Here is a 26547-nt window from a genome sequence, read left to right as displayed (position 1 = left end):
TATTCTGCATTGAAAAAAGTTTAGCTATTAAATTTTTCTCAAAATATTTTCAGTTGACTGCTTCTTGTACTCAAGTCTACAAAATAAACTAATTTTCAGAAGAATTGACGACAATGTCTAAAATAATTGGATTACTGCTATGGAATCGTCCCATTACCAAGAAAAAAGAAGGAGCCTTATAGGGTTTTTCAATACGGGCGGGTAGATGTTGAAATGGAATAAAATGGTGTTTGCTGTGTGGCACGTAGCGCCGTCCTGCTGGAACCACATGTCGTCTAGGTCCATATGGGTCAATATGGGCCATAAGAAATTGGAAGGGCCACCACGTCTACCGAAAAATGGGCGCAACGTTTGCACTAATGAACACTCATTTTGATAATAAAGTTTTATCATTTGAACGTGCTGTTCAATCGTGTAACTTGCCATGATGATTTGGCATAAACAACTGAATAATAAACAAAAGATTTGACAAATGTCACCAAAACAAAATGGCTGCCACAGGGCGCCAAAATCGACCCGCGCCAATTGAAAAATCCTTTATATTAGGAAGAAAAATATTTGTAGTTCTTTATTTGTTAGTTTTACTGCATTTGTAGTTTTATTTTCCTACATAAATTTATACTATAAGTAATATATGACCAAAATATCTTTGGACATTTCAAAAATTCACAGGTAAAAAATATATGGGACTTAAATCAAGAAAATTAAATTAAAAAATAAAAATTAATGCTCATATTGAAAATAAATGGCATTGGTTTCCATGCCAGTGAAAATACGTCAAATTTATCCCGTACTGATATACCTACAATACACCCCCAACACATCCAATTCCACCCTAAGATCCAATTTAATGCAACAAGTTTAAAATATTTAAAATACTTTCCATGTAATATTTCTTTTCTTGTAACGCCAACTTAGCAACAAAAAAATATCCTCCTATGTACTGTAAGTTAGGAAAACTGAAACAAACACACATGCAACAGTGCCCCAGAGTATTCTGCACTGGCGCATTCAACCATAACCGCGCCTTTGTAGAGGACACAGTGAGCAGCTCAGGCAGCATTTGAGAAATTATGTCCGCTGAGACTTTCGGTGGTTTGCATAACACAATTTCAACAGCGTAGCGTGAGCGTCTAGCTGCCTAAGCTGACTTGTTAGCTGCCTAGTTAGCAAAAGAACTATGTATGTATAGTATATATGTGTTTTGTATATGTAAGAAAGCTGTGAAATTGCTTAGCTGAAGGGTTGCCTGCTTGCTTGTCTTGATGGCTGGTTAGTTCGATGAATGCAGGGTGGTTAGCGATGGTGCTTGGACGTGCTGCCTTAGTCTACCCGCCATAAAACTTAATGCGTATGTGTATACATATATACGAATAGGGGGCGCTGAGTTTGAGACATTGGAATAATTGTCATCTGCATGCCATGACACGATGAAACTTAGCTGCGCTCATTCCTCAAGCATGCCACCAGCTAACGTGGCGTAGAATTTTCATTTGTTTTCGCGGCAAAAGTTTTTTATTCAAATATTTTTTTTTTGCATTGCTTCCTTGCTTGTCGCTCACTAGTAAAGCAAGTCAAAGTAAACACACATACACGCACATGTACATATTTAAATTGAAATTTATGTACGTTCGTTTGGATGTGAGTGCATGTGGTGGTATTGCACGAGGCCGAGCCAAACAAAAACTAAGCTGTGACTAGCCTGCATAAGCAAGCGCCCTTCTCTTGGCCATTTCATTAAATTCTATTTATGCTTTTATTTAATTTTTCCAACCCCATTACCCCCTGCTTCTCTTGTTCGAGTAAACTTTCAACTTGATCCTGCCCCATTTCAATTCTTCTAATGTTGCATGGGATACCTTTTTTTCGTACGTACGTTCTTCATTTTATTTTTGCTTAGCATTGTTTACGAGAACGTATTGTAATCGCGCGTATTTATGCATATACAGGGTGAGGCATGCGGTTTTGGATAAATTTAAAACTTATTGTTTGTGTACTTGTCTAGAAATGTGAGACTAGGAATGTGTATTTTTGTACTCGCATACGCAGGCACTGATATGTATTTAGGTATGTTCATTTATTTAAATAACAAATGTTGGCATACATATATTTGGTTTGTTTTTATTGTTCGTACTTACAATATCGTCCAAGTTGTTCGTCGGCTCCTTCATACCATGTCGTAGATGCGCAAGCACAGCAATCTGCAAATTAAATAAAAAGCAAAATAATAGAAAAGTTAAATACAGCAAAACGCAATATACATATACAAACGCACACACACAAACAAATAAATATATATAATTAAGGAAATACATTTACAAAATAGGGGTTCGAGTCCAACAATAATAATATAGCATTAATTGAATGGGTGGCTGAGGTGGTTGCCTGTTGTTAATGGTAGTTTGCGTGAGTTGGCTGATTTGAACACCAGCTTAGTACTTGTATGTATGTACATATGTATGTAGATATTTAGAGGGCGCGCACAAAGGCGTCATTTCAATTGCCGCTACTTTTATAAGTTATTTGCATTTAAATGTCGTTTGTTGATAACAATTAAAATAAATGTCTGTCCGCGCACATTTGTACAGCCACGTGGCATGACAGTCGAATAGAACTTTCAAAACTTTGCCAAATATTTTCCCAAAAACGTTATGGTTTGCTGCCACCACTCAGCGCTCAGCTTGGGTTGGCTTGGCACGGTTGGTTGAACTTCAAATGCAACGATCAGCATTTGACTTAACGGCTGATACAGCGAACGACCGAACGTCATGCCACAAGTTTAGCCAAGTTTAGCCGCTGCCACTACCAATACCATCGTCATTGTCAGTGTCATTGTCATTGGCAAAGCCAATATGCGCACCCCTCGCTTGCTGGGTTTGTGGCACCCGTCTCGTCATGCCGCATAATTGCCGGTGATTTAATCTTACGAATTTCCGCTATTTAAACAACACTTAAAAAATCATTTCGAAATTTTTACTTTGCCTCTTCGTTTGGGGGCGTTTTCCTTATCACATTATGAGCGTAAATAATTGTCATTCATTAGGGGATTCGAGAAGCAGATGTACACATTTAGAGGCTGTAGTCAGTAATTAATCAAATTGATATTGAATTGTTAGGAGTGGATTGCGGTAGTCATCGCCGAAGTACATAAAAAAGGCTTGGAAACTCCAAACCATTATACTAAATATAAAAACTAAAATTAATGTTTGGTTATCTATAACAACATTGTGCGAAAAAATGAGATGAAAACAAAAAGACAAGAAACAAATCAATGCTGTACTTTTGTCGACAATCGCATAGTGCTGAGAAAATCTCTACAGCAATTTTGCCGGAAACATTTTATGGTACATTTTAACCGTCCATCGACCCTGCTCACTTAATATTTTTCAGATTTAAAAAAATAAGGATTAAAATGAGCCAGTTCCACAAAAATATGTGCAATTAAATTTTTTAATATACTCATGCAAACAATATTAATCGTAAATGTAGTTTCATATGAGTTTTTTTTTCAAATAATTTAGATCAACTTGAGACCAAATTAAGAAAAATTTGTAAAAAAATTGCGACTTTCAAGGACAAAACGGCAGGTAATCCAATATTCTGCAACCCAATGAATTAAATAAGAATTTCTAAAAACGTTTGTTTAATGTAAATATTAACGATTTAAATAAAACCGATTTAGTTTTTTAAGCAATATAAAAGAAATGGCGGCTGCATATTTGTAATTGTGCTTTGAAAAATTTGTTTGAGATATGAAGATTGCTAGAGCAGCCGACTTCTTTTTTCCAGCGATTTGCTCATTTGAATGGTCGGTTTCTGTTTTGTTGTTGCTCTGTACTTGTTTATGTCCGATGGAAATTTGTATATTAAAATCAGAAAATTGCTCCAGTGACGACACTTTACTCGAACTGCCCTTGAAAAAATGTCGCCTTGAGAAAATCGCGATTCAAGTGTACGATGCGGTAAACATTGGACTGGGAGGGGTATGCACCAAAAGCAAAATAGAGATATTTGGACATTTTTTATAATTTAATCCTTTGAGTATTTAAATTTTTATATAATTTGGCATATTTCTTTTTAATATTTTCTAGTTTTTTTTAATTTATACAGTAGTCTTACCCTGAATAAATTAAGTAGTCAGCTTAATTCTGCTATGTGCGACTACGATTTGAGTCGCTGCTCTGCGTGCTAAATGCTTTGCAAATAAATTTCCATGCTTAGCTATATGTTGCATGTTTATTTGTTGGAAACAAACAGAAATAGATTTCTATCTGCGTGCAATGCAACGAATTTCCGTTAATTAATCAATAAATCAATATATTTTTCATGCAATTTGATCAAAAACTAAAACTTTGATTTTGCGGGCAGATTTTTTTCTTATTGTGTTTACAAATAGCTGAGACTCTTCTCAGTAGTTCCTGAAAATTCAAAAACAAAATTGCTTTCAAAGAAAAAAAATTGTTATAAAGAAAATAAAATTTTTTCCAAAAAAAAAAGTTTAAAAGTATCCCAAATCATTAAAAAAAGTGAAATTAAAAGCATAAATTTTTTCATAATTTTTTTCAATTTTTTTTTTTTTTTTAAATATGACCAAACAAAATTTGTTTTATTTTTTTTTTAAATATGACAAGAAAATTTTTTCACATTTTTTTCAACAACTCCAAATATTTTTTGATTACTTTTTTATTTAAATTTTTTTTTTTCTCCAATAAATTTTTTTAGCGTATTTTATGATAAAAAAGTACGAAGAAGTTTTGTAAAAATGTTATGAAGAAGCGAAAATATGATATTTCACTTTAAAAACTCCCTAACTCGTAAATATATTTTAAATTAAATTTTCAAAATTAAGTTATTTTATTACCTTATTATTATTAATTTTATTAATTATATGAATCATTACATATTTTTGATTTTTTAAATTGACTTTTCAATTAATCAAGCCAACCAATAAACCAATTTTCAGTAAAATTTACTACAATTTCCCAAATACGACTAAAAACATTTTTGTTTTTTAATTTTGATCAAAATGAAACACCAAAAAAATATTTTTTTAATCAGTTTTTTATTTTAGTATTTTTTCTCAAATAATTTTTTTTAGTAATATATATTTTCCGCTAAAAAATCAAGAAAAAGTTTTTCAAAGAAAGAAGAAAAAAGAACCAAAAATGTTGCACGTTAAGAGCTCTACAACTTATAATTGCAATATTATACAATATTATAATTAAATTTTCAACAACAATTTATTTTATCATTATATATTTCATTAACTAATTAATTTTATTAATTATGATTCTTTTATTTATCTTTTCAATTCACTTCTCGTTTGGCTTGAGCAACAAAAAAATCAATTCTCGAAAAAATTCACTACAATTTCCAAAATACTTGCATCCCTGGATTTGAGTTGGGTACCTAAGAAATAATATTTTTGTAGAAAATCAGCAAACTAAGTAGCTTTGAGGTCCAAATATTAAAATAAACATTGACTGTACGAATTTCAGCCACTAGCGCAGCGATCGAGATTTAATTCATACAAATTGGGTGTCTACGTATTAGGAGGATTGTAGTCCAGTATATATATATATATAAAGAAATCAGTAATTGTAAATAAAAAATGTTTTTTTTTTTTGTGAAAGCTTCGCAATATAAACAACTTTACTTTAATTGTCAGGTATCTTGCACCCACAAAATTTATTTTGATTATACAGAAATACAAACAATATAGAGTGTGTTAAGGCCTATATAGGTTCCGTTAACTTCTAGTAGGAGCATTAAGCATCAAATATAAATTTTTACATAAGAATGAACGCTTTTTTGTAGACAGAGCTTTTCTATTGATTTTTTGCAGATTCACTTAAATCGAAAACTGATATCTGAAATAAGTTTTTACTGATTCCGAAAACGCGTTTAAAAATTTGTGAATATTTGTGTGATTTGGTTAAAAAAAAATATATATCTTTCTGTGAACAAGTATGTGTATGTGCATGAACATGTGTATTTCTTGGAAAACTAAACAAATATTTTAAAATGATTTCTTGATTCAAAAAATATAATATTAATCACATTAAATAATACTCATACAGCAAAACCAAATTTTGTTTTAAATTTTTTTCTTTTACTTGTTAAAAATGACATTTCAAACGGTATTGTAACATACACCTCACCAAATGGCATTGACAATCCAAGGCATTTTAAGAGAGTGAAGCGAGTGTGCGGGTGGAGGTGGATGTATGTGGGAGTTGAAGTGCTATTTGGGCATCTAACGACGCTGACACAATTGACATTTCTGTAGGAGTAAGCGCACTCACATAAATGTAAGTATGTGTTATCTAGCAAGAGCCATACAAACATATGTTCAAACGTACATAACTATGAGCTGATATAAATGCACATATGTACGTACATATATACCCTGTACGGAAAATCTGAAGTAATCTAACCCATTTCTTGTTCAGAAAGAGGAATGAAGGAATAAAAAATTGTGTGCACTGAAGTTTAAAGAGGGTGTAACTTTGACGTCATTGCAGATTTGTTGTGTGCGAGAACTAGGAAAAAAGGTGTCAAAAACGCGATGATTTGAAGAAAACATTAAAAGTAGGTTAGGTTAGTTTAGGTTTGGCACTCGCATCGCTGGGACAGCGGTGCTCCTTAGACCACAAAATGGGTCCGTTGTGAGCAAATTAGAAGTAAGTTTAAGTTAATTTAAAGAAGGTAAATAATAAACAAATTGTCAAAAAAGCTTCCCAATCACATCAGCTTAACAGCTGAAACTATAAAATTTACTGAGAAACTAGTAGCGGTACCGCAATATGAGCAACCGTTTGTATTCTCTCAACCATGGTTCAGAACCAGTACGATTTTGCCTATTGTGGATCATTTCGTTACTGACGTTGCCAGTAGCGACATTTGTTTTCAACGTTTAACACTGTCCAAGTAGGAAATTATATAGTAAATTCCGCCAATTCCACGCCTGCTATAATCATCGTGACGATGATGACTTCAGAGGCTTCCAAAAGGGCTGCAAGATATAGTGGTTTTTCGAACTCAATAAATAAAAAGTTCATTTTTGAATTAAAACATTTAGTTATCTATATATAAATTTATATATATTTAGATAACTTATAAATAAATAAAATAGTTTTACAAAAACACAAAAACTGAAATTGGTTCCACTTTTTACACGAATCGAATCTACATAGAATCAACTGATTGTGCACTAAACTATTGACTATTACGAGACCAGCAGCATGGGCTAGAATCTATTTTTATTTCTCATTGTTGAACTTAACCTTGGTTGCGAACTCTGCAAAAAGATATGCAGCGGGGGAACTACTGATTCTTTCTAGAAAATTGTCTTGTAAAATTCACCAGTTTCTTTTATGAAAAGGGAAACGTTCCCACGACTAGCGGTTCTAAGTTGCAGGAACGACCCGAATTTATACCCGATTGAGGACTGTCACTCCAGCAGCATTCCGCGTACATATATGGAGAATGTTTATGCAGTTACTACAACAACCACAACATGAAAAGAGAAAGTACACGAATAGTTCGTTAAAATTCGTTACAGTGCTCGATACAAGTGGATTTTCCGGCAGGGTATATGTATTGCATATCGAAAGTGTCTGCACATGCAATTCATTTAAGCGCAAACTCTTGCATTTCTACTATACTATAGAACTATGCGAGTACATATAAGTAAAGCTCTTGTTCTCAATAATAGCAGCGCTATATAAAGGGTGGTTAAATTTTAAAGGCCGATGTTTGAATGTGAAGCACACCTAAACGTCAACGACACCGTTGGACTTCTTTCTTTGGGGTTATTTGAAAGAAAAGGTGTACGTCGAGAAGCCAGCAATAATTCAAGAGCTCAAGGATGAGATAATTCGGCACATTAACGGCATAGAACCTCAATTATGCCTCAGCGGCATCGAAAATTTGGACCATCGTGTGGAGGTGTGCCGCCGAGGCCGCGGCGGCCATTTGGCCAATATTTTGTTCTATATGTAATTGAGCCATGACAATATTATCATAGTAAAGAGAAATGATAAAAATTTCCCAAAAAATTGTATTTTATTCAAAATCAACACCGGTCCTTGAAAGTTAACCACCTTTTAGATAAGGAACTATTTGCATTTGGTGGTCTTTGGAAGTGAGCCGCCGAGGCCGCGGCGGCTATTTGGCCCATATTTTGTTCCATACGTAATTGAGCCATACCAATATTATCATAATAAAGAGAAATCACAATAATTTCCTAAAAAAATTGTATTTTATTCAAAGTCAACACCGGCCTTTAAAACTTAACCACCCTTTATAACAATAATATTTTGCTTATTTATTTGTTTTTCATTTAATTTTTTATACAAATAGGTATAGTTCGTACTACAACAAAAATCATATACTTAAGTTTAAGATTTTTTGGCGCAAAATTTTTATGAAAATTTGAAACTTTTTATTCGAAATTTCTAGAAAATTTTTTATAGTTAAAGGTGGCTCAAAACTCGCTTTGATATTTAGTAACATTTTTTATTATGTATTTTCTGCCTTGTAACGAATGCCAAAATCTCTTTGTATTGGAGGACAAGACCACGACTTTAAATTTGCACGTTATTACAACAAAATTGAATGGACTCACACCCAAAAGTTTTGATTGGAAAGTGCGCAATTTTGATGCTAATTTCTTGAGTTTATTAAATTTTCTACTCAGTTTGGAACTTACGAGAATGAACTATGATTTAAAAAAATATATAAAAAATTAAACAGTATTAAAAATCAAAAATTTACAGTATGACGCGCTGCTATTATTGCTCACATAGGTGTGCATATCTACTTGTACTTGAATACATACGTATGAACATAAAAGCCAGCATGTGTCTTCAGACTCACTCGCTCATCATTCGGTTGCCATTTGCAACTGTGCAATAACTGCAACCACAAACAAATGCAAATACTACATATTTACATGCATAACTACATATTTATTTATGTATTAATTGTTTTCGACTCAGTTGAACCCAGCTTCCGACTCAATTTACTGATGCACTTACGTACATACTTACATATGCACATGCAAACATATACATATACATTTGCAATTATATTGCTTGTGTCACAAATATATCAGCTGCGTGCTGCTATTGTTGCAGCGTTTTCCAAAGTGTCTACAGCAATTAAAAGCGAGAAAATATTCGTAATAGTAATTTGGTAGGAACTCTTGATTGACAAGGAAATTGAACAATGGCATTGAAAGTTGAAAATATCAGATATTGAGCTAAATTTTGGTGTTTTAATGGTTTTGCGGCTCTTTTGCATGAAATTCTTATGAAGCAGTCGACATTGACTTGGAATGGAACTTTTTGGATTCAAACCATTGCCTTCTTTCAAGTGTTTATGCATATTTTTTCGTTTTTATGATTTTTCTATCTTCTTCAAGACTTATTGGTTCCAAAATGAAAAAAGAAGCTCATGCACATACATATCTATGTATACTACATATTTTCATGAGTACACATATTTTATTATTTGTATGTATTGTACAATAGATATCTACATATCCACTTTAGTACATTTATGTACATACGTATGTTTGTATAAATCATTGCTGAGTTTTATGATTTACGAATTTTGTATCTAGGCCTCTAACAAGTGCTAACAAGTGGCGTATAGACGAAGCAACTGGTATAAATGAACATACTCGAACATATGTTGGCTACGCGGGAATAGAGCTGCCTTAAATTACAAGTGTTTGTAAGGCAGTGAGTTATACGAGTACCAGCCTAATGAGGTGTAGCCATACTCGCTAACAGCGAATCTTACTCCATAACTTTGTTGTTGCTTTCGCATGCAAATTTTTCGAGCATAAGCACAGTTAAATTTTTAGATAAGTTAGTCGAGCAGAGACTTTTCAATCATTATTTCATTACCTAATCTTCGCTGTCCTTTCGATTCACTTATCGTAACTAGAAAAGGTGTCAGAAGAGACATTTTATCACTAAAATCTTCTAAACAAAGAAATGCAGACGGACTTTTGCCGGTTATTTGATTGAGCCGCTAACACTTCACACAGCATCTGACGTTCTTCGAAATGATTTCCAAGATTTTTTAAATTTCATACATAGATATTTCGAAAGACCTCGACAGAGTTTTACACATAGTTATGACATCCAAACTCTTTCGTGCGACACCAGAAATCAATACCATATACAAATACTACTTTCGCAGGTCTTTCTAACAATAAACCTGTTGGGGATCCATTGAAAATTTTCATCAAATCCCCTTGACTGTCAATTTATTGATATGGATGTCGATGATAAGGCGCGCTTCTTAAGTCAATAGTCGAAAATATTGATAAAATTATAGAAATCGTGGAGTGGAATGGGTATGCAGGTACCTATTCCAAAGGTGAAGAAGGGAAGATTACCCGGAAAACCTTTTAAGACTATTTATAATATTCTGTGTTCAAGAGTAAGCTCCTCGATAGCCGATGAAGATTGCGCTGAGCAGACCTAAATGATTGCTAAATAAAATTTGATGAGATTGAGAGAGAATAATCTACTACATTTGAGTTGCTGCCATTAAACCAAGCACTCAATTCGCACCTATTGGCGAATAGGGAGAATTTTTTTTCCTTATGGAACACACTTCTTTAGCGACGCGCTAGAAACTCCGATGGAAGATTTCACTGCATCCACCGTACAGTCTAAACTGGCAGCTAAACGAGAATCGCCTTTTCACAAAATTGAAAGTTTTTCTTGACGATTCAAAACTGCAAGTTTTCACCATTAGGGACGAAGACTTCTTCAGTTGCGGAATTCTAAAATTGCTTTTAAAATGGGCAAAAGTTATTGTACGAAATGGCGTATACTGAATCTAAATCTGATAAAACTTATTACGTTAATTTCACCGACGAATTAAAACAAAAAAATCAGGACTTTTGCTAATTTTTCTTCGCTAAAATTTTTATGGGTTAACGATTTGGTCTGTAATAATTTCTGCACACTTTCGGCTAGATTTCGATATATCGAACTAAATCCCTCAATCCAGCTAGACGCATTTGTCCGTATCAGAAATAGAGTAAATTAAGTGCAAAGCTTCTTGCAGGTAAAAATGGTGATGCAACATTCGTCCTTCGAAGTGCATGCCACTAAATGCTGAGTAATTGCTTCTTCCTTCGACATGCTTTATTATTTAATATGGCAGTTCTAGAATACATCACTTGTGACAGTTTGTGACTGGCACACTCAACCATTATTCGTTAATGGCGCCCCATCAAAAGTAATCTAATAGAGTCAATTCTGCTTCTAGGCGGCGAATTGATATCACCATTTTATCTGATGATGCGGATTTTGGCTTTTTGGGTTTAGTTTTCGGTTTCGGATATTCTACTTTAATATTTTCCCAACTTTATTCAAGCAAAAACCGACCTATTTCGTAAATGTATAACCTAAACCTAAATTGTTGGCACATTGTAGGATGTCAACGTAAAAAAATACCGATAGTTCAAATTCAAAACGCTAAATTTAACAAACTGTAGCATGGCCACTGTGCCGCCTTTTTTCAGTGAACGAAGAACTGCTCTGTAAGTGCGTGTCCTGTCGATAAAAATGAAAATTAATTAGATGGCACTAGGACTGGCGAACTAGTCGCTTGTGGCAGTGCTTCCCAGCTGCGCGTAATACACATGGCTCCAGCACACTTTGATTTGTGTATTGAAGCATTGCTATGTGTCCAGTAGAGTCACTTTGTGTTGACTCATTTAGTATTCTTGTCGTTTTTGAGGCAAACTGTAATTCTATTGTTCTCGGTAACATTGACACTTATCAGTTCATATCAGATTGCACAATTACACACGATTACAACAAATCTGTTCGTAGTATGGCATTTTGAAAGCATAACATTTGACGTAAACAGAAAGAAATGTGTTGCTGTGAAAAATCTTTATGATATTGGGAATTTAATTTAATTGGAAGAGATGAAAATGAAGAAAAATATTTGGTTATTGCTGCGCGAAAATTAAAAAAAATTTAATTAGCGTCTTTGGCGTGTGAATTCCGCTTTCATTGGTATTTATTTGTTATAAGGCAGAACATTCAAGTGCAAAGGCCATATACTTGAAATATTGTATACTCCAGATATAAATTCTGCCAGTTATAAATACTCAGCGCCAAGAATGCCCAAGCCAAGATTTGTTTTGCTTCTTCAATTATTAATATTTTTTATTATTTTCTTGTTTAGCTTCAGGTATTCTAAGGCGTACAGGTATCCTAAGGTGGTTGAGTATTTGTTATATGTAACTTCAGTTGCGTCATTTATCATTGTCATTTCTCAGTGTAGTTGTATATGTTTGTTAACACTCGTAGCTTGTGTGAATGTTGGTTTGCGAGTGAGATTATGAATGAATGTTTAATGGAAATTTCGAAAAAAAAAAATTTTTTTTCAATCTCTTATCGCATATTTTCTTATGACACCCACAACCGTCTGTTGGGTGTGCGGCAGTTTACCAGTAGCTCATACATATGTATTTGGTTGTATGGAATGCAGCTACAAATTTGAAAAGAGAGATTCTTGAATTTGTGTGAATGATAGAAACGTGGGTGGCGTAGGTATGCTAAAAAGGAAATATTATTTGATTTGAAAAGCGGCATTTTTATAGCCGAATAAATAACTACTTAACATTTGGTTAAGTCTTTCTTTTATACTTAAAATAATCTATCTATTTAGAATGAGAATTTATATTAGAAATGCAGACAGAGACATCGAGAACGCCTTATAATGAATATATAATAAAAAAGTTAAAACTGTTAAGTTGTCACGTATTTTTGTTTTTTTTTGTTATTTTTTTTCTTTCTACACATTTTTACCCGCCTCGACTTGAGTACGCAATCCGCCTACGAGTTAGGTCGTTTAATTAAATATAATCCTTTCTGAATAATTCACAGAATAGTTTTCATAGAAAAAAATTTCTTCACGATGTGAAGTAGAAAACACTTAGAGAAAAATTGTAAATTCAAAGGTTTATTAAAAAAATAAATAATTGGCGCCCACACTTCTTTCTGATTTTCGGCCGAGCTCCCTCTCCTATTTGTGGTGTGCGTCTTGATGTTGTTCTACAAATGGTGGGACCTACAGTTTTAAGCCGACTCCGAACGTCCAATGGTTTTTTATGAGGAGCTTTTTCATGGCAGATACATATACACTCTGCGAGTGTCAACTGCCAAGGGGCGACCGCTATTAGAAAAAAAATTTTCTATTATTTGATGTGCATGCACGGAGACTTAAACCTACGCACTCCCGATGGTAATCATTCATCAACGCGTTCGGTTATGGCAGTCAACGCCAAAACTTTATTGAGTAGCCATTTTTAGCTGTCAGAACTTGGTTGAGATTTTATTGATAATTTTTATTAACTGATATGGCCTTTAACTAATATAGAAACAGGAAACAAATTGCACTCTTGAACTAACATCTAAATAAGTGGACGTACAACTTAAACAAACATATATATATATATTTTTTTAATTATCTTTAAAACGGAGTATCTCAAAAACGGAATATCTCTTAAACATCATTCAATATAACTAAATTGGGCATGCGAATAAGTTTCCGTTTAAATTATTATTATTATTATATATTAATTAAATTATTTAAACAAAGTATGTGCCATTGGAAGCTGCAACTTCACTCCATCTTTCAGGCAGCAAATGAGTTCCTCTGACAAAAAATTCGAGTTCTTTTGACTTGATCCATTTATTAAGCCAGTTTGCGATGCTCTCGTAAAAAGTGAACCGCTCTCCATTGCTCAGAACAGATGGTAATCCGAAGATGCAATGTCTGGGGAATACGACGGATGAGGCCAGATTTCCCAACTCGGTTTCTCTAAATATTTCTGGACCGATTTAGCAACGTGTGGCCTGGCGTTGTCATGCAACAAAATTAGTTTGTCATTTCTACCGCCCCATTCCAGGCGCTTTTCTTTGAGAGCTCGAATTAAACGCATTGGCTGTGGCCGGTAATGATCGCCTGTGATGGTTTAAGGAATTCATTATGCATGATAACACCTTTGAGCATGAATATTTTTTTTCGCTGTCGATGGACCTGGTTCATCTGGCAGGCTCCAACATTTCCGACGCCCAGTGACGATGCGATGCAGAAAACCTTTTGTTTTCTGCCGTTCAAGAAACATCTCACACGTCACCAAACATCTCTCTATATCCCTCTCCTTCAATTGATGTCGCACCCAGTTTACCGACGGTTGATCTGCCAACATCCAACTCTTTAGACATATCATCAAGCGTTGGACATGCGTCTTCATCCAATAATTGTAATAGAGGGTTTTCCAATAACAGGTGTTATTGGTGAATGGATTGCGCTATAGAGAGATGATTAATTTATGGCCGGAATTGGATGGTCTTGATCTGGACAAAGTTTATTTTCAACAAGACGACGCTACGTGCCACACAAGCAACGAGACCATTGATCTTTTACGGACCGTGTTATCTCTCGAAGAGGTGATCACAATTGGCCACCGATATCTTGTAACTTAACACCTTGCTAATTTTTTCTTTGGGACCACGTGAAAGAGGAGATCTACGCCAACAGCCCAGGGTCGATTCAAGACTTCAAAGATGGAATTCGAGAGGCTATCGAAGACATAGGGCAGCCACTTTGCAATTCGGTTATGGACAATTTCGTGAAAAGGATATTGTCCTGTAAGCGTGGTCGAGGAGGTCATTTTTCTGATGTTATTTTCCACTATTAACGGCATACCTTCCTTTTTACAATGAAATAAACATCCGATCATTTATATTAAAAAAACAGAATTTTCTTTGAATATCAAAATAACACCTCTGTTTGGAAAACCCATTAGTTGAGTAACTTCGAATTGTTTCGATGCTCCTTAGCCATATTTATAATTCACGTTGAAATTGCCACTTTAGAAGCATCGAAACCACTCCTTACAAGTTGTATTTGATGGAGCGTGATAACCATAAATATTGAGCAAAATACGACACGTTTCAGCTGCACTTTGCTTTAAAAGGTAATAATGAAGCTTGACATACCGCAAATGCTGTTTTTTCGGCACCAACGTAGACATTTTTGACGTCAGATAAAAATGGATCTTTACGCTTCAAAGGAGTGTCAACTATGCGATCGAGACCTAACATATACACCTTCAATTCACCAGTATATTACTATAGCGAACACAAAAATAGTATCAGCAGCGACACCTCTTTTACGAGGGCGGAAACTCACCTTATGGAGGCCAAAAAAGAAAAAACATAAATATTCTATGACCGTTAGCGTTAAGATAAATACAATAAATAATTCCATTTGAACTTTCTGAATACATTTGATTTTTTTGAGTATTAAAACGCGTGGAAAAAAATGTTAATTTTTATAAACAGCACCGCAGCAAAATTTTTAACCCATCCGAAAATTCCCTTTCACCCCTTTCGCTTTATTTGGAGCAGTAACTAATCACACATATCTGGCTTTTACTTTTCATTACTTGATCAATCAAATTTTAATTGAATAAAGCTTTATTTTCTGATTCAATGGCAGTCTCTCTTAAATTCATTATCAAATTACAAAGCAAATGATAATTGAATTTTCTCGAAGTGTTAATTAACGTACAAACAGATACAATGCATCTTTATTATTGTAAAATATCACTTATCAAATACGTACAGCCTTACATTCATACATAGATAGATACAGATGTGTGTGTAATAAATTGATTCGTGTTGATTTGAATTGTTTTAGACTATTATATAGCAGCAAACATACACACATACCTATACTTATATATAAGCGCATACAAGTGTGTATGGCGATGGATAGGTGCATTTAAAAGCAACTTCGCATTTCATTTGCATACTAACAGAATTTTAAATTATTCTACTTCCGTAGCAACCGTTGGCAATTCACTCTAAAGACCTTGAACTACAAGTCACCATTTCACAAATTTGATGTGACCTCTGCAAATCACATCTTAATGAGCTGCTCGTAATTTTAAAGTCATCTGGAAACATATGCACATAAAGCGTTTTTCAATAGGTGCGCTTCAACTTTTTTCCGATAGGGAGGACGAACGACGCAATATCTTTTATTTTTCGCTTGTCATTTGTAAACTTCATTAGTATACATTTCATCATGGAACTCTACACACTAGAGCAACGCTTGCAAATCATTGAATTTTATTACAAAAATGCGTGTTCTGTTAAGAAAGTTTAAAGCCGAAAAATCATCTTCAGTGATGAAGCTCACATTTGGCTCAATGGATTTGTCAACAAGCAAAATATGCGTTACTGAGCAGAAAGCAATCCACACGTGATTCATGAGGCACCGTTGCATCCCGAAAAAATCACTGGTTGGTGCGGCTTACATGCCGGCGGCGTAATTGGCCCTTATTTTTTCGTTGACGAGAACGATCGCCACGTTACTGTGAATGGAAATCGATACCGCGACATGATAAACGATTATTTTTGGCCGCAATTGAATGGTATGGACTTAGACGACATGTGGTTTCAACAGGACGGGGCCCCAAGCCACACAGCACACGCTACAATTGATTTGTTGAAGAGTAAGTTCGATGAGCGCATTATTTCCAGAAATGGACCGGTCGAATGGCCGCCGCGCTCGTGTGATTTGACGCCTCTAGACTATTTTCTTTGAGGTTATGTGAAGTCATTGGTCTACAGTAACAAGCCGGCGACGATTTGTGAGCTCAGAGCCAATATTGAACGCGAAATTGCTGGAATTTCGGCCGATTTATGCAAAAGAGTGGTCGAAAATTGGGTTCAACGATTGGACTTCGTAAAACGTGCACGCGGTGGTCATGCAAAAGAAATCGAATTTCATACTTAAATGTATATGTTTAAACTCGATAATAAAAAAACAATTTGTTAAAAAAGTGAAACCGTTTGTGTTTTATTCAAAAAAGAAGTTGAAGCGCTCTTACTGAAAAACGCTTTACATTCAAACACGCACACATACATATGCAATTACCTTGAACTAACTTTATTAAGCTCACCTACATACATATATCTTGTATGTATATGTGTACGTTTGCAGTATCAAAATCTTAGTTATCTGCAACTTATTTTAATAGCGCAATTAATCTAGAGCATAATTTTCAGCAAAAGTTGCCAAGATTTAAATTAAGATAGAAGATATGTAATTTTGGTTTTAATTACAGAACTTGTGCATGCACACATACATACGTACCATGAAGGAAACTTATTCACTCAACCGTGAAATTAAACTTGACCATGCAAACCATCCAGGATAATGTCGTAATAAATTTAAATTTTAAATTTGACTTGTGTAGGTGTATTTGATAAGAAACTATTAAACGTGGTCCTTTATTCTAGTTAACCCGTATGATAATCAGATGAACTGATGGGAAGTAGCGCTATTTTGTTTGCACGTAACCATTCATGGTTGCCGGGAAAGTCATCGTGGCCTCTTAAGGACATTATTGTTTAAGCCGTTTGTTATTCATTTGGTTATATGACAAGGTGTCCAAATATTAACCGTTTTCGAGGTACCATATTCGGTTTTAAAGTTTAAAGATTTAAAAAATAGTTTTTTTTTCTTTGGTACATCCACTTAACGTCCTATTAACGGGATTTCAGCACACTTTCTAAACCGACAGATCCAAAAACATCGATGGTAGCGAATCTGGATAGTACTTAGACGAAGACACTAAGTACTCCTACACTGCAGGCCAGATGCTAACGGTATTCTTAACTGAAGTCTATGCCATCTTCACTGTAGCATACTGGCTAATTGAGAAAAAGTGCCTCCCCCGCCTACTACTAGAATTTGAAGCGACAGACAAGCTACACTGTGAGCCCTTGTTAACCCATACAGCTTTTCGAAACTGGTCGGTGAATGTAAGACAAAACTCAACTGTGTTGCAAAACACAACAAAGTTTGTCTTATTTGGGTGCTCGATCACTGCGGTATTACAGGGAATGAGTTGGCTGATAAACTAGCTAACGAAGGATCTGCAAGCACACCACTGGGCCCTGAACACTTCCGATAGGTCAATTCTGCATCAGTTGAACTATGGATTGATGACTTCATGAGGTCTCCCCATAGAAGACGCTAGTCTGAGTTGGGTTCCTGCAGAGTAGCTAAGTGCTTTGTGAAAGAACCGAACAGGTTCTCCTGAAACTTAGTAGAAAGGTCCTGAGATACTGGTAGGTGTAGTCACAGGGCACCTAGCCTGTGGTCAGCATATCGCTACCACGGGAATCATTGACGACCCTATATGCCTGTCTTGTCGTGAAAATGAGGACGCTGCAGCGCATTCTATAGCTGTCCGGCGTTTTTTAGAATCAGACTTAAGCTGTTGGGTGCGATATTCTGTGCATGGATAAAGTGCACACTCTTCCGGATCTTTTAAGATTCATCAATGTTTCCAAAAGATTCGCGGAAGAGTGACCTCCAACCAATTTCTTCGTCTTACCATCCATACTGTAGCTATCTCGTTGCTCTATTTCTTCCACTGTAATTTATCCGGGTGTAGTACAATGGTCTTCCTGACAGAGTGCTTGGGCTTGTCCAACACCCACAATTCTAATCTAATCTAATCTTTATCATATCTCGCAAAGGAGGGAGAAACATATTTTTTGGTCGCCAAATTAAATTTTCGTATTTATGAATTAAGTTGCCTCGAAAAACTAGTAATAACCTTTAAAATATCAACCTGAGCTCAATATGTCATAATATTCGGGTATATGAAATAAAAATGCATAAGTAATGTTTTCGTAAAACATTTTCATTGGTCGTTCATTACACATTCATTAGTCTGCCTCATAATTATGCCCTTACTTGCGAGCGTCTCTGATGTTGTTACAAAAATGGAGGGATCTACAGTTTCAAGCCCACTCTTAAGGTAGTAGTCTGGTAAATTATTTTGAAAATTTCGAATTTCGGTGTTTTACATATAATATTTTGAAAGTGCGATATATTGGTAATATACTGTTCAAATTTTAGACCGAAATTCTAAATATTGACGAAATTATAGCACGTACATGAGAGCGGCTCGTACTTGCGCGCTCTATAAATAATCAATTGCTAAAACTTTAAACGCGTTTTTCTCAAAACAACGTTTTTCCGGATGACCGTCGTGAAAACAAATTTTCTATCTAACGGATCGAGCTGAAATTTAGATATGTTTTTCTACACATCAATAGTTCTGTCGGTAGTAGATTTAATTTATTTTGTCCCTAACTTTCCATTTTTTAGTCCGATTTCCACTTTAAAAAAAGGCAATTTTCTTACGAAGTCCACCATTTTGTTATTTTTTGTCAAAATCCTTTGATCTTACTACCCGCTAGAATGACAAGCACACTGATTAATAAGCAATTTGTTTTCTCTGTTTCAGATGACCTCAAGTGACGAAATCACGCCGGCCAGCCACTGTACCTCTTTTTTTTTGCGCTTGCTGCAGTGTACAAAAATAGTATCAAAACATTAAAAAAACAAAAAAAATTTTTTTTGCACACCTTCTGATATCTTTAATAACATATCAGAAAATCAAACCCATTGAATTTTATTTTCCCTTCCAAAAAATGTCCCAAACATGGCCTCAAAAAATGTGTAAGTTACCAGACTACTACCTTAACGGCAAATATTTTTTATGAAGAGCTTTTTCATGGCAGAAATTCATTCGGAGTTTTGCCATTGCCTGCCGAGGGGCGACCGCTATTAGAAAAAACTTTTTTCTTCGTTTTGATCTTTCACCGAGATTTGAACCTATGTTTTCTCTGAATTCCGAATGGTAGTCACGCATCAACCCATTCGGCTACGGCTGGACGGAGCTATAGGCCTGCCAAATACCACAAATAGGGCGGAATGTCCTCCATCCAAAGAAACTCCTTTAAGCTGCCCATCAAAAGCTTATCATTATACTCAAAGGCATGCCATCCTGATGGAGATAATAAAAACGGCATGCATTGTGAAACCGTCAGTAATGGATTTCTCATGAACCCCTTTCTTGTCGCTATACCGCATGGCTCTTCATTCTACCAGAAATACTGCAGCTGTCAGGGACTCAAGAGACTCCTATTCTTCAACAAAATCTAAATCATTTGCCCATAAAATTTTCAAAACTCTGGCGATGTTAGAGTTTTCTCATCCTCTCTGCTACACTGTAGAGCTTTAGTGGCTGAGAGTCTGGTTGAAGATTTTACTAGGCGACGGATACTTGAAACAAGTAAAAAGCACCTTCGTGTTTTGTAATTTACAAATATTGCTCAAGTGTTTATTTAAATATATTCTGAAATAAGTAAAGAAATACGTAAATATATGCATACATACATATGTATATATGTACCTGGATTGCTCTTTTGGGAATAAGAGATTCGTTAATATTCCGGACTTACTTGCATGCATACATACATACGTCCATACACATCCAGAAATATGGAAAACAACTCCATTGAGGCTAAAAGGATTCCATTAAATTACTCACATGCACATATGTATGTGTGTTTGTATGCATTTAAACATGCCTCTCCTTGTACTACAGCAATTATAATCATTTATTCATAATTCCTATGTGATTACATGCGGTAGGTGTGTATTTACATACATTCACACATGCATACATATAATACATACACATGCGTGCATGCAAGTACACAGTGCATGCTGAACACAGGGAACCAGCAGACATTCCAAAAGGCAGGAACGGGATCGATAATAGACCTTACCTTCATGAGTCCCAACCTTGCTCGCTCGACGAAATGGTTTGTTAGCCAGCATTATACCCGGAGTGACCATCTCGCGATAATCTGCGAAATAAAGAAACATGACGAATCAAAGGTGCCATATACATACGACGCGAGATACAGGGTCGACTCAATGGAGGCTGAAGTAATCGAAGTCATGCTGGCAGATGTAACACTCACTGGTGATGCAACTGAGAAGGCTACACAAACTATGAAGCACCTAACAAAAGCATGCGACGCAGCCATGTCTAAAACAAGGCCTAACAGGCATAATAGTGAACCCGTTTACTGGTGGACAGCGGAGATTGCGGAATTGCGTAGCGAGTGCAACAGAGCAAGGCGAGTTTATCAACGTTCTAGGGGCACGCACAGTTTCCAAGGGAATCAGCTTCAGTATAAGCAAAAAAGGAAGGCCCTGAAAAAGGCAATTAAAGGGAGTAAACGACAATGTTTCCTCCAGCTATGTGACGAAGTCGATAGTAACCCTTGGGGACTCGGGTATAGGCTAGTCATGAAAAAACTAAAAGTTTTCAAGCCACTCCCAACAACGTGCCCGGCCACACTGCGTAATGTAGTTGAAACATTGTTCCCAGCACAAGATGCTCTCCGAGCCTATGATTTGGAAAAATGTTGTGAGGGGGACCAAAATAGGCAGTTGACAGACAAAGATGAGCTCCTGATGATCACTAAACGGATCAAAAACAATAAAGCTCCTGGCCCAGACGGAGTCCCCAACGAGGCACTAAAAGTGGCAATTCGAAGCCATACCGACATTTTTGTAGATCTCTACAATACATGTCTAAAAGAAGGCACATTTCCAACTCAGTGGAAGTTACAGAAACTGGTGCTGATTCCAAAAGGATCTAAACCAGCGGAAGATCCTACAGGCTACCGCCCCCTTTGCATGCTCGACACCGCAGGTAAAATTCTAGAACGGTTGATCGCTAATCGTCTGGAGGCTGCCATTGATGACGCAGGCGGTCTATCATCCTCGCAATCCGGATTCCGAAAGGCTCGCTCAACCACAGATGCTGTAGTTGCAGTTAAAAGCATTGCGCAGAAGGCAATCGAAGGAACTCGGTGGTTATACGGTAGCAAGGAATACTGCCTAATGGCAACGCTAGACGTAAAGAATGCCTTCAATACCGCGAACTGGAACCAGATTCTGATGGCGCTTGATTGCTTCCAGGTTCCAACGTATATACGAAAGATTATACTCAGCTATTTCACTGACAGAACCCTCCGCTATAATACCGATGCGGGTGTTAGGGAATATAAAATAACTGGAGGAGTTCCACAAGGCTCAGTCCTAGGCCCCTTGCTGTGGAATATTATGTATGACGGAGTCTTACGTCTCAGTTTACCCACAGGGTCCAAAATTATAGGGTTTGCTGACGATATCGCGGTTGTGGTCGTAGCTAAAGTACTACAGCAAGCAGAAGCAACCTGCAACCAGGCTGTCGGCGTGGTAAAAGAATGGCTGCGCAAGAATGGTCTAACTCTTGCGGATCATAAGACGGAAGCAGTGCTCATTAGCAGCAGGAAGAAGGTGGAGTCGGCAAATATAATGGTGGGCGAAAATACCATAGGATCGAAACCGTTCATTAAATACCTGGGCGTATTAATCGACCATAGGCTGAACTTCAGAGATCACCTATCATACGCAAGCAGCAAAGCGGCAGAGGCAGTAACAGCACTGACGCGCATAATGATGAACACTAGAGGCCCTAGGCAAAACCGTAGGAGACTACTTAATACCGTGGTCTCATCGATTTTGCTGTATGCAGCTCCAGCATGGGCGGAAGCAACTAATTGCAGCTCATATGTGAGTTGTATGAAATCAGTGTATCGACTGAGTGCCCTCAGAGTGTGCTGCGCGTTTCGAACGGTACCAGAAGACACCATTATGGTTATTGCAGGACTACTCCCAATAAATTTAATGGCAAAAGAGTACGCTGAAGTTTACCAAAACAAAGCTACTTCAGAACGACAGACAATACGCAAGGAAGCAAGAGAGCGTAGCTTGCGTTCATGGCAGGGAAGTTGGAGTTCGTCCCTGAACGGACGCTGGACGTACCGTCTGATTCCCCTAATAGCCAAATGGGTTAGCCGTAAGCATGGACAGTTAGACTATCATCTGACCCAAATACTGACGGGGCATGGGTGTTTTAAATCCTATCTATATAGGTTTAAGCACGAAGACGACCCGTACTGTTCTCATTGTGCACCAGCTGTAGAAGACGCAGAACATGTTTTCTTTGTCTGTCCGCGATTTGTGTTCGAAAGGGAGGAATTAAGCACTAGGGTGGGGAAGCCAATTTCGGCTGATAACCTAGTCGATATTATGTTAGAGGCAGAAGAACATTGGTCCGCTGTATGTAATATGGCAAAAATAGTAATCTCCAAACTGCGTCGCGCTGAACAACAACGCAGATCTTCATGAAGAGGCAATAGACCGTTCCCCTTCCCGTCAAGTGATACGTGACGGTTGACGTCGCTGAACAACACAGCGCAAATTTTCAAGAATTGGCAATAGGCCGCTCCCCCTCCCGCGAAGTCATGCCTAACGGTTGTCCCGCGGTGGGAGGGAAACGGAGCTGGGGTGGGTTTTTAGTGGGTGAGTCGAAAGGCAAGTCCCACACTTTTCGGCTTTCAATGCTTTGTGCCACCTCCATAAAAAAAAAAAAAAAAAAAAAAAAAAAAGTACACATTTATGCTTTTAGTTACGCTGGTTAATCACAGTGTATGACACACATTTATGCAATTTGTGGAAAGTTCAAACGCTGATCAATTCCATTCACTCAGCCAATGCGGGCAAGTAAACACAACAATTTGTGTAAGTAAACGTATGTATGTACATAGGTACAAATTTTAAATGAAATTCCACAAATGCATTGCATAAATTGCGCATCTAAACTCATGCACTTGTAAATATGTGTATACAGCCGTTGAAAAATACTTAAGACCGATGCTTTGGCAACCATGTGTGCGCATCTTTCTTTATCGAGTATGGTGTCGTTACGATACTTTTCGCGCTTGAAAATATTTGCTATTATCCCATTCATTGAAATGCGTTCCGGTATATATTTCTCTTAAAGGGTTCACATTGATTTTTTGCGTTTTGGTAGGAGCACTGAAATTTTATGAGAAATATATTTAAGAACGATTTGGTGTTCGTCCAAAATTTTGTGAATTGTTTTTTTATTTTTTATATTGTAACTTGTGCATCCTGTTACGTAAGAGCGTAGTCACTGTTAAATAATAACAAGAATAGATTTTTCGAAAATTCGCAAATTTATTGATAATTTGGTCGCCAATACATGCAAATACCTCAGTAGCAAGTCCAATCTCCTGCATTGTCAATTATAGCCTGGCACCGTCGGGGCATACTTTCCACTCGTTTTTCAGCATATTCTATATTACCTCCAAATTTTCCGAATTTGTCGAGAAAGTTGATCCAAATTACATGGCTTGCGTCTGCGAAGCTGCATTTTCATCAGAGCCCACACATTTTCTATGGGACTTGCATTCGGTGACTGAGATGGCCAATCTAAAGTGACAACTCCGTTTTGCGCCTTCCACTAGCTACACGCTCGACTCCGATGTTTCGGATCGTTGTCCTCTTGAAGGATCCAGCTTTCATTTTCCTTGATATACCATTGCTTAGCAGATGGTAACAAAGCCTTTTGATATATTTTATTCATTTTTTCGGCATTGAAATTCTCCGGTAATTAGAAAAAAGTACCGAAAGCTTTGTTCGAGAAGCACCACCCAACATGGACCTTGACGGGGTGTTTAACAGTCCGTTGAAGCATCCTACTAGTGGAGGTTGTCCGGGCGTGTTTGATGCTCGAAAATGCCCAGAAGGAGGATTCATCAGAAAAAATTACATTGCTCCAATCGCAGTCCAAGTTTTCCTTCCCATTCCACTCGTTTTTCAACGTGTTTTGCACTCAACATTGGTTTTTCCAAAGTACTGCGATATTTCAGTTAATTGGCAAGCAAGTGCCTGCGAATCGTTCCATAAGATATGTGAAACCCTTTTGCTTTCAATTTCACAGCAGCTCCACGTAAAGTCAAAGTTGGATCTTTCGAGAACAATGCGAGAATCTTTTTTTCGTCTTTTTTTGATATTTTGCTTGCACTTCCGCGACCGGGAAAATCATCAACGTTACCGACGTTTTTATAGCGATTTATCCACTTGCTAAGGAACTGCTTCGACTTTCCCTTTTTTTCGCAGCAGCGGTTTGCGCTAATTTGGGTCCTTTTTCAGGCAAACATAGAAAAATTCCCTCAAAGCGAGAGGCATAAACAGCACTCATTTCGAAAACCCACTCAATTGAAGACTAAATTTGACAGGCAGCTGACTTTTTACAAAAAGCATGAAGGACTGAGGTGCCCTCTATGATGTAGAAAAAGAAACATGACGCTCTGATTTTTTATCTACGTGTAACAGTGACCGCTCTTATGTAACAGAATGTAAGTAAGTAAAAATTAAAGTATCTGGAGTATTATTACAACATTTAACTTTAATGGAAACGATTCAATAATGTCGAAAGGGTAAAATTCAGCTCTGCGAAAGACTGTATTACGCTACAGTGCTATTTCAACACAATTAAACGCTTAAGAAGCAATGGTTTTTCAAAGCATTTGAAATATTTTGTGCGTATGAAGCAGCAGAAAACGTTTCCATCGATTGTCAAAACAGGATCTCTGAAAGAGTACTGCTGACATCAATCGAAAAAGCAAGCATCGGAAAGCAGAGTCTCACGGTTGACTGCCACGGAAAAAGTTAAAATTACTAAATCATCGTAACGACAACGACGAATTGAGTTTGCTCGAGCGCACATATCGTCCCCTTAGTATTAAAATAGCCTATACATTTTTTGATGTTTTGAGAAAATGAATTTCAAACTTTTTGTCGAAAGTAGCTCTCACTCAAATCTCGTTATGTCTGTAAATATTTATTACTTTTTGACTGACGTTTTGACCCACTTTGTGGAACTAGAATTTGACAAAATTTTTACCACATATAAAATCGACGATGGAGATTCCAAAAATTCAATAAAAAAATAATAGCCTATGAGCACATAGGCTATTGTTATACTAAGGGGACGATATATTGAACTCAAAATCAAATCAAACGAAAATAAATTGGTCTAGAAGGTAGGAAGTACGAGCGGCAGCATTTGACCCCAAGTTCGTCTCACAAATCATAAAGCAGGTCAAAAATGGTGTGGAGCTGGTTTTCGAGGGGCCAATTAATCATATTGAGGGCAATATACTCGTAGATGCGGTCAATCACGTTCAGATACTTCAAAATGTAATCCTACCTTATGCGAAAAAGAATTTCCCGAAAACTTCAACAAGATAATGATAATCTCCGAAGCACACTTCTCGTGTGGCAAAAAAGTTTTCCGAAGCCAATTTGATCACTGTTCTGGATTGCGCATCTTCGAGTGCCAACTTAAATCCAATAGACATCTTTAGAACGGCGTTAATAAAGCGCTCAGCATGCAGAATATCACAAAGCTGGATCAGTTATTTGAAGAGACCAAGGCAGCATGGGAGCCCATTCCAGTTGAATGTTATAGAGGCATAATAATGTCAATGTAGTTGTGCAACAATAATAAAGCAAAAAGGGATTTCAACAAAAATGTTATTGCAAACGTTTTCCTTTCGCCTGCGTTTTATATGATTTTACTATTAATTTACTTCTTTCTTAAGTACTTTTCTCGCATTGTATTAACTTTTGTACATTATGTTTCTCTTAGGCAAAAAACTGATACAGATAAATTGTTTTTTAAAT

The 26547-nt window shown here is 36.5% G+C and overlaps 1 protein-coding gene across 5 annotated transcripts in view; it reads right to left on the bottom strand.

Moving 5' to 3' along the window:
- LOC128868591 (apoptosis-stimulating of p53 protein 1) overlaps positions 1-26547 on the bottom strand; it is a 159927-nt gene that overhangs the window by 83489 nt on the left and 49891 nt on the right. For all 5 annotated transcript variants that reach the window (XM_054110865.1, XM_054110863.1, XM_054110862.1 and 2 more), the window contains exon 3: positions 2139-2201. In XM_054110865.1, the coding sequence (XP_053966840.1) occupies positions 2139-2171 (33 nt within the window). In that variant the 5' untranslated portion in view covers positions 2172-2201. The remainder of the gene's footprint in view (positions 1-2138; positions 2202-26547) is intronic.

The sequence above is a fragment of the Anastrepha ludens genome, chromosome 6 (assembly GCF_028408465.1).
Source record: "Anastrepha ludens isolate Willacy chromosome 6, idAnaLude1.1, whole genome shotgun sequence".
Taxonomy (NCBI): domain Eukaryota; kingdom Metazoa; phylum Arthropoda; class Insecta; order Diptera; family Tephritidae; genus Anastrepha; species Anastrepha ludens.
The sequence above is the reverse complement of the archived record's forward strand: the minus strand, read 5'-3'. Positions and strand labels throughout refer to the sequence as shown.